This window comes from Euphorbia lathyris, chromosome 8 (genome assembly GCF_963576675.1).
Source record: "Euphorbia lathyris chromosome 8, ddEupLath1.1, whole genome shotgun sequence".
NCBI lineage: Eukaryota > Viridiplantae > Streptophyta > Magnoliopsida > Malpighiales > Euphorbiaceae > Euphorbia > Euphorbia lathyris.
Genome location: NC_088917.1, coordinates 31,632,559 through 31,642,326, shown reverse-complemented (window position 1 = coordinate 31,642,326; position 9,768 = coordinate 31,632,559). Strand labels below are relative to the sequence as shown.

The following is a 9,768-nucleotide window of genomic DNA, read 5'->3' as shown; positions in this document are numbered from 1 at the left end:
GATATATGAATGATGAAATATATCATTGCTAATTAAATACTAAGTAGATAATATTACTGAAATAATAGAGATAATAGTTTTATCGTTTAATTTATTTTCTATCATCATAAACTAGAGTGGGTTCCAAAAATTGATAATTAAATTGTCTTGAATAAAATGAATTAATTAGAAGAAAGGAAAGGAGGAGAATATGAGAGGCAAAGTTGGCAGGTCCTACAGGCACTCAAATTCAGGATCTCTAGAGCATCTCAACTGCTGCATTTATTTAATTTTATACCAATACTATACTATAAATAAATAAATAAAATTTAATTATGTATATGCTAAAGTTTAATTGAAGTATAATGATGTCTCGAGCTAGAAACATGTGAAGATCCCCTGCTTTTGCGCCCACTCGCTATTCTTTATTTCCAATTAATCCTTAATTATTTCACAATTATACTTAATTCATTTATTACTTCTCATACTATCAAAATTAAACCATATTTGAACAATTTAATTCATTGACGGTGCATGCATCCATATATTTTATATATAATATAAGAATTATATAGCATTAAATTCATTTGTTTTTTTCTTTGAGAAAATTAAATTCCTTTGTTAGAAACATAAAAGGTTGACCTCAAGTAATCAAGTAATGTAGTTAAATAAAAAAAAATATTAATAATTTTGAAAGTATTTCGAGCTATTCGTAATTTATGAAATAACATGTCATTAATAATATTAGCGTATCATCATTTAAATGGTTAAAATATATTTATATTTTGAAGCAAACAAGTTTAGCATTAATGACTTTTTAAGTTCATTGTACAAAAAGGATAAAGTGGAACACTCCACTCCATCTAATTATTTGCCACACCAAAATGCTAAGTACTTGTTCTCTTTTAAAATGAGAGAAGGAATATATATATTATCTATATATTAATATATTCCGAAGGAAAAACTAATTAAAAATGGAAAATGAAAAGGGTAGAGTAGGTCTTAGATTCCAGGAAATGAGCCCAATAAAGAGGAAAAGCCATAAGTACCATATTAAATTCAAATTAATTAACAAATTCATACATTATAAACTCTTCAATTATAGTAATCATATTATGTTAACAAGAATGTATAAAACTCCATAGTCAAACTGTCAAACTCAAAATATAAATATGCCCTGCCACGTCATCAACATCCTCAAGAACAGAATATTTCCTCTTTCAGCTTTCCCTTTTATTACCATATCAAGCATTTAATGGTAAATCCATTAACTTTCTTTTTCATACACCAAAAAACACAATTTGGTCCCCATACACATTTAATATTTTTTTAACCAGAGTTGTCTTTTTTTTTTTTAATTAGATTTACTTAATTAATTCCCACTTTGTTAAATTAATTCTATATCAAATTACTTAATTATAAAAACCATGTTTAATTACATTTTATTTTCAATCCTAAATCATTTATTACAATTTACAGAAAATATAGTAGAAATGGAAATTAATTTAACTCCCACTAACTAATTAAATCACACCTTTTACATTTTCTCTTTTTGTTAAAAAAAAAAAAAAAAATTTATCTTTCTTAAACCGAAGACTACAGAGAGGGAGAGAGAGAGAGATGGACAGAGAGGCCCTGATTGCTTCAGTGTATTATATGTCGGCTTGTTCTCATAAATAAAAAAGCTGTCTTTCCTTTTGCTTTTGCTCCTGCTCCTGTTTCGGTCTCTGATTTCTCGGCGTTGAGTCAGTTTTTCTTTCTGCTCCTTTTTCACCCCAAACTCAAATGAGAAAAAATTTCCCCCTTTTTTCTTCTTAGCTGAATACTCAAGTGGGAATTGGGATTCCCTTTCGTTTAACATTCTGATTCCTTCTTTCCGTTGTTTGAGCTTGATTTTTCAGGGAGAAAGAGGAAGATTCGTTCACTGAGATGTTTGTTTATTTCTGAAGACGAGAAAATAGCTGACGAAGCACAATCTGTGTGTCATTTTTTCGATTAATTTAAGCAGGAGTTAGTTAGGTAGTTAGGGTTTGGTTTCTTCGGCTCCAATGGGATTGTTGAAACGGAATTGAAACTTCATTCTTTTAATTGAAGTGATGCTACAATCATTAACAATGGCTTTTTGGAGCTAAAACTGGTTAATATTGAAAAAGAAATTTGGAGAAGCAAGTAATTGGATTAGCTGAAGGAGCAATTATTATTAGTACTTTGCAAAAATGAAGGTTCCTCCAAATGGGTTTATGGCAAATCCTGCAGAAGGTTACTGTCAGCTCTTTACTTGGAATAAATTTTCTTTAATCTGTTTTTGCAGCCTTTTTTAAAAGCTACTTTCTGATCACTTGTTCCTTAACTCATGTTTTCATTTATGAAGATTTAAGTTGATTTATTGTTGATTTCTGTTATTCTTAGTTTTTATTGTTGAATCCTTCTGATAGACGGCGGAAAGTAGTTTTTGCTATTTTGGGTTTTTTCCACTTTTCTCTTTTTCTTGAAGGAATGGCTAAAATCACAGTTTTCTAGTGGTTTATGTTATGCATATTTTCATTTGGATTAAAAATTGTTTGCAGTTTACTTGCATCTCATGTGATTTCTATTTTTTGAGCCAACATCTCATATGCTAATATGATATTGAGTAACCATGTTAAGTTATTGTTGAACTCTTAGATTTGCAGATTTTATCTTATACAGTAAACTAACATAGTAACATTGTATCTGGATTCTGTTCTTTTTCTTAAAAAGATTTACTTCAATGGCCTGTTTATGGATTTTAAGTTCCTTCTTTTCGTGAATTTTTTTAGCATATATTCGTTAATCACCAATGTCTTTTTCATTTTTATGAATCTTGAATTCAGCTTTAATGTTAACCATAAATTTCTTATTTCTCAATGGCAAATTTAAATGGCAGGTCATTATTGGTCATGCCAAAATAGTTTCTGACATAACCACACCCTGCATAATATAAAAATATAAGTCTTACAAGCAATGAAATATACTTAGTAAAATTGTCATCATTATGTTCTCAAACCTCCTGGTACTTCTGTTTTCATGTGAAAAATGGTGATTTGTTGATGCAGGCATTTTTTTCTTATTATTTCATAATCTATGTCTTTTTTTTTTTTACCATGCTGATGATGTTCTGGGTTGGTCAAACAACAGGTGAAAGGAAGTGTATTAATTCAGAACTATGGCATGCTTGTGCTGGGCCGTTGGTCTCTCTGCCTCCCGTTGGCAGTCTTGTGGTTTACTTTCCTCAAGGCCACAGTGAGCAGGTACGTTGATGCTGCCTTTATTAAATCTAGGAAAGTTTCCATTCTGTATTCTGGTTTCTGATGAATTTTCCAATGCCTAAAAAACTTTCAGGTTGCCTCGTCAATGCAGAAGGAGGCTGATTTCATACCGAACTACCCTAACCTTCCTTCCAAGTTGATTTGCATTCTTCATAATGTCACGCTACACGTATGTGAACTTTTGTTGTATGCCCATCTGTGTTTTGTGCCAGCTTATTTGAGGAGGGTTGAGATACTTCTATCTGATTTCTAGTCACTTTACTGATTAATGTATGTGTTTAATCAGGCTGACTCAGAAACTGATGAGGTCTACGCTCAGATGACCCTTCAACCAGTGAACAAAGTAGGTGAACGTGTATTCGGTTCTGAAATTGATAATATGTTTGTTCTATTTCTTTGATTTGTAACATATAATCATCTTATGTGGAGAACTAAAAAAATCTGCCTTGCAGTATGACAAGGAAGCATTGCTGGCATCTGATATGGGCCTCAAGCAAAACAGGCAGCCTACCGAATTCTTCTGCAAAACTCTTACAGCTAGTGATACAAGCACACATGGCGGATTTTCGGTACCCCGAAGAGCAGCGGAGAAGATTTTTCCACCACTAGTATGTCCATTTTTTGAACAACTCGTCTAATCTAAAATTAAGTCTGTGTATTGACTCTCCTAATACTTAGAACAATTATATTTGATAGGACTATTCAATGCAACCGCCTGCTCAAGAGCTGGTAGCTAGAGATTTACATGACAATGCATGGACATTCAGACATATTTATCGCGGTAGGCAACCCATCTTCCGGTTGCTGTTTATACTTGAAAGATGGCAATTTTATTGATATATTTGGAAATGAAATTATTTGCTCTTTTGATTGAGCTTTCATAAGCTATTAAAGGAACGGAATTGCTTCATTGACTAAAATCTTGTATTCTAGTTCTTTCGCCAAATGTGGTCACGTTTTTGTAAGATATTCTAACTACAACCTGCCTTGGGTTCAACAGTTAATGTAATAGCACTTTGAGATCACTAAGTTAGAAGTATCAATGTTTAATCTCTTGTAAATCATAATAGTGCTTTAAACTATGTATTCCTTCATCACAGGCCAACCCAAAAGACATCTGCTCACTACGGGATGGAGTGTCTTTGTAAGCACGAAACGACTTTTTGCTGGTGATTCTGTTCTATTTATAAGGTATTAGATCTCAAAAGAATGGTTTCAACTGCATTTTTATTGTATTTAGCTGAAATATCTGATTTGATGTAGAGATGAAAAATCACAGCTGCTTTTGGGCATAAGGCGTGCTAATAGACAACAGCCAGCTCTCTCCTCATCAGTCATATCCAGTGACAGCATGCATATTGGCATTCTCGCTGCTGCTGCTCATGCTGCCGCAAATAACAGCCCATTCATTGTATTTTTCAATCCAAGGTACTGATGTTGACACAGTTATCATAATTTCTCTCATCCGTAGTAGTTCATGAAGGATACAGCTGACGAAAATGCATCTGAATTAAATAGGGCAAGTCCCGCTGAATTTGTGATTCCTTTCTCCAAGTATAACAAAGCAATGTATACACAAGTTTCACTTGGCATGAGATTTCGTATGATGTTTGAGACCGAGGAATCAGGAGTTCGTAGATACATGGGCACAATTACTGGCATCAGTGATATGGATTCTGCGCGATGGAAGAATTCACAGTGGCGCAACCTTCAGGTACTAAACCTTGTGATGACATTCTGATATTTAACTCTGTGAGTCTATCCCTATCTATTAAAATTGATATAGAATCTATCTAATTACAAAGTATGTAGCTATGCTGTGCCATTGAAGTTTTTGCTTTTAATATCTGTGTTTGTGACTTGGTTTCTTTGTTTTATCATCCATCTAGCAAGTATCATTAGTCTGTATATCATAATTTTCTATTCTTGTGGTCTTCCAAGTATGAACAGTCTGTGTCGGTCGGCTCTAGATTTGAAGTCTCGCCTCTCTTGATTGTTAACTTCAGCGTTGTATTTCAGTTAGGTTGCAGCGTTTTCTCCCAGCGTTGTTGGTGCATAGCTTGCCATTGCTTTCAAGATAGTTCTCTCTTGATATTTATTAAGTGAAATAGCAAAGACTGATGCATTATTCTAAGCCAATAAGTATTTTGATAGGTTGGATGGGATGAATCCACTGCTGGCGATAGACCAAGCCGAGTTTCTATTTGGGAGATTGAGCCTGTTGTTACTCCTTTCTACATTTGTCCACCTCCATTTTTCAGACCAAAGTTCCCTAAACAACCAGGAATGCCAGGTACATCGAATTCATCCATTTTCTAATTTTGACAAAATACACTATATTTATTTTATCATTTCAATAATGCTAGAAATTAGCCTCTATATATAATTATATATAAGCACTTTCTTGCTTGTACTTTGACAAGTTTGCTTAAGTAGAAACCAAATTTTAAACAAAAGTCTGTCGTAGGAACAAAATCTTGCACACATGTTGACCCAAATGCGTCCAACTCGTTGCTTTCCAAGTATTTTGATGTGACATTCATAAAATCTATCCATATGATCTGCCACTCTCCTTTTAAGATGTTGCTAATTCGTACTATCTGTTTGTACGAGATCCTTGCACATTTTATCTTGAAATTTATACCTAATAGTGCTTTTGCAGATGATGAGTCTGAAGTTGAGAATGCTTTCAGACGAGCAATGCCATGGCTTGGAGATGAATTTGGCATGAAAGATTCTCCAAGCTCAATCTTCCCTGGTTTGAGTTTGGTTCAGTGGATGAGCATGCAACAGAATAACCAACATCCAGCTGCCCAAGCAGGATTTTTCCCTCCCATGCTTGCTTCTAATGCAATGCATAATAACCTCGGCACTGATGATCCCTCAAAGTTATTGAATTTTCAGACCCCAGGACTGTCTGTACCAAGCCTCCAGTTCAACAAAGGCAGTTCCCAAAACCAAGTGAGCCAGTTGTCACAGCCATCTATGGCATGGACGCAACAGCAACAGCTCCAGCAATTGTTACAGACGAATATGAACCAGCAGCAGCAGCCTCATGCGCAACAGCAGCAACAGCAGCCTCATTCTCAACTGCAACAGCAACAGCAACAGCAACAGCAAAGACCACAGCCACAACCACCACAGCAACAGCAACAGCAACTCAGCCAACAACAGCAGCCACAGCCACAACCTCAACCTCAACAAATCCGGCAACAAACTCCACAATTGCAACTACAGCAGCAGCAACAACAGCAGCAGCAGCAACAGATATTTCAATCACCGCCTATAAATAATGGTATGGTTTCCCCTAACCAAATTCAAAATCCGAGTTTGCAGCAAACAAGTATGTACTCGCAGCTTCAGCAGCAACAGCTTCTGGCAAGCAATACTCAGTCCCAAACTATCCCCACTGCTTCTAAGAGTTCATATCAGCTGACCTCTCTGCCACAAGACACACAGTTTCAGCAACAAATGGAGCAGCAATCTAGTCTCTTGCAGAGGCAGCAGCAGCAGACACAATTGCAACAGTCACCACTGCAGTTGTTGCAACAGAACTTGTCACACAGAACACAGCCACAAGCACAACAACTTGCACAGCCTAGCCTCTCTGAACAACAGCTTCACTTACAGTTGCTGCAGAAATTGCAGCAACAACAACAACAGCAACAGCAGCAGCAGCAGCAGTTGCTTTCTCCTACTAGTTCGTCTTTACAGCCTCAGTTGCTACAGCAACAGCAACAGCAACAGCAAGGCCACCAACAAAACAAGCATTTCCAGCAGTCATCTCTTTCACTGACTCAGCAACCGCTGAGCAGCAACAGTTTCTCAACACCAGTTCTCATGCAATCACATTCTTTTCCTGTAAACCAGTCTCATGGCCTTCAGAAGTCACCTACAGCAGTTAGAGGCCATTCCACACTTACAGACGGAGATGCTCCATCTTGTTCAACCTCACCCTCCACTAACAACTGCCAGGTGTCTTCATCAAACTTTCTGAGCAGAAATCCCCAACCACCAGCTCTGTTGATGGGGGACTCGGCAGTTGAACCTGCAAATAATCTACTTCAAGAGCTCAACAGCAAGTCTGATATTCGGATAAAACACGAATTTCCTGGTGCAAGAGGAGTAGACCAGCTAAAATACAAAGGCACGGTGACTGATCAATTGGAAGCCTCCTCTTCTGGAACGTCATATTGTCTAGAGGCTAGCAACATCCAGCAAAACTTTGCACTCCCCACCTTTGCTTTAGATGGGGATGTCCAATCAAATCCCCGGAGTAGTCTGCCCTTTGCAACTAATATTGATAGCTTGGCACCTGACACTTTGCTGTCTAGGGGATATGATTCTCAGAAAGACCTTCAAAACCTGCTTGCTAATTATGGTGGGACTCCAAGAGATATTGAGACAGAGTTGTCCACTGCAGCAATTAGCTCTCAGTCATTTGGGGTGCCAAACATGCCCTTCAAGCCTGGGTGTTCCAATGATGTTGCGATCAATGATTCGGGGGTATTGAATGGTGGATTATGGGCCAACCAGGCTCAAAGGATGCGTACATATACGAAGGTTTGTGATGGCACTTACTCCCTCTATACACCAGTTCCACCCCCACAAAACTAATTAATGAAATAAGTGATAATTTAAGTGTTCTGAAGACAAACTGAAGGGAGAATTCTGTTTATATGCTCTCTTATTAATTTTGCAACTAAAAGAGGTGTGTAGTTGTAGTGTCATTGTGAGCAGTAGAAGAATTAAAACCGTTCTCAGTCCCTTGTCTTCACAATATTGGAGAAATCAGTTTTCAACCATACCATCAACTTCTATTAAAGAATCAAAATCATCTCAACCAAGGAAGGGTTGCTTTGTGTAAATTGGCCTAATCATTAAGTCATTCCAGCACTTGAGTTTCCTTTCCATGAATTTTTCTTCAGTAGTTTGTTTTTGTTTTCATGGAATTAGTTGCTTTTTTTGTTACTCCGTGAAATTCTGGAAATTCCTAACCCTGGCTTGCAATATGTAGGTTCAAAAGCGTGGTTCTGTAGGGAGATCTATAGATGTCACCCGGTATAAAGGATATGACGAGCTTAGACATGATCTGGCCCGTATGTTCGGTATAGAAGGGCAACTAGAAGATCCACAGAGTTCTGACTGGAAATTGGTTTATGTAGATCACGAAAATGACATTCTTCTCGTTGGTGACGACCCTTGGGAGTAAGTCGAGAACTAAAATGTGCATTTTGACCTACTTCAAACTCTCATTTAATCTGATAAAATTCAATTGTCTGTCATCTACTTGATTTCAGGGAGTTTGTAAGCTGTGTTCAGAGCATAAAGATACTGTCATCTGCTGAAGTGCAGCAGATGAGTTTAGATGGAGATCTTGGTGCGGTGCCAACTTCGAATCAAGCGTGCAGCGGCACTGATAGTGGCAATGCCTGGAGAGGACAGTATGATGATAACTCAGCTGCCTCATTTAATAGATAAGAGTCGGATTTCATTCAAACTGTAATTTTCTTAACCATTCAGCAGTTACAGCAGCTATCAACTTTGCAATGTGAAGGACTCTAAGATACTCCGGTAATGAAGAAAACAAGGTCGGAAAATTATGACATGGTGTCTTCATGTATGATGCCGTTGGAGGGAGCTCATTCCAGAATATTAGCACTGGATGCTACATTCATAGGGCACAGTTGAGTCAAATGTTAGGAGGTAGGTAGTTTCAACTTGAGGCATTCAAATGGTATTGCCGGCTGGATATGGATGTAGAATTTTGAAGTATAGTGAAAAGCCTTGACAGAAGGAATAGATGTATAATTTGATGTTATCCCATTTGGAGGTCAATTTGACAGACATTTGTAAATTCTATAATGACACAATTTCTCAGTCACAGATTCTGTTCATAATGTTTGCGGCTGCTTGCATATGGCAACGATAGTGAAGCAACTTTGCTGGATTTATCAGTACATTACAGCATGCAGTTTTATAAGCGCCATTAATCTTTGATATCAACTGTTTTGCACTGTCCTGTTTATGACCACAAGTGATGCTTCTATACCGAGCCTCCCATTGAATGTGTTTGCTGGTAATGATACAGGACATCAATTTGAAGCAGTTGAATGTCTAATTGTCCTAATCAAATCTGAATTTGAAACTTATAAATGGAATCAACTTGTCATTTGGAATGAGGATAATCACATTCAAAAGTTTATATTTGAGATTTCATTAAGATGATTCTTAAATATTTGAAAAGTATATCGATGATTGGATATCAGGCATTGGCTGAGATACAGAATGAGCTCAAGAAATTATGATCATGGAACTCGTGTTTCGGGAGGGAGGAAAAGATCGTTTGAAGAAGGAAGGTAGTAGTTAATATGCCATTCACCTCTTCAAGTAGTCTTTGGAAAATGTCCAATCCTAAGCCAACTAGTGATCGCAGTAATTGCCTTCCCTCTAGTCTAATCTGTAATTTGTTTGATGCTGAAGGTTGCTGGAATGTTCCCTT

At 36.8% G+C, this 9,768-nt stretch overlaps 1 protein-coding gene across 1 annotated transcript; it reads left to right on the top strand.

Annotated features, from left to right (window-relative positions):
• Positions 1 to 1,601: 1,601 nt before the first annotated feature.
• LOC136202447 (auxin response factor 19) lies at positions 1,602 to 9,218 on the top strand. Its single transcript, XM_065993072.1, has 13 exons — positions 1,602 to 2,238; positions 3,136 to 3,248; positions 3,340 to 3,435; positions 3,553 to 3,609; positions 3,719 to 3,874; positions 3,963 to 4,047; positions 4,367 to 4,457; positions 4,530 to 4,694; positions 4,785 to 4,980; positions 5,421 to 5,559; positions 5,929 to 7,829; positions 8,284 to 8,474; positions 8,567 to 9,218. The coding sequence occupies exons 1-13, from the start codon at positions 2,196 to 2,198 to the stop codon at positions 8,745 to 8,747; spliced, it is 3,414 nt and encodes a 1,137-aa protein (XP_065849144.1). The 5' UTR covers positions 1,602 to 2,195; the 3' UTR covers positions 8,748 to 9,218.
• The last annotated feature ends 550 nt before the right edge of the window (positions 9,219 to 9,768 follow it).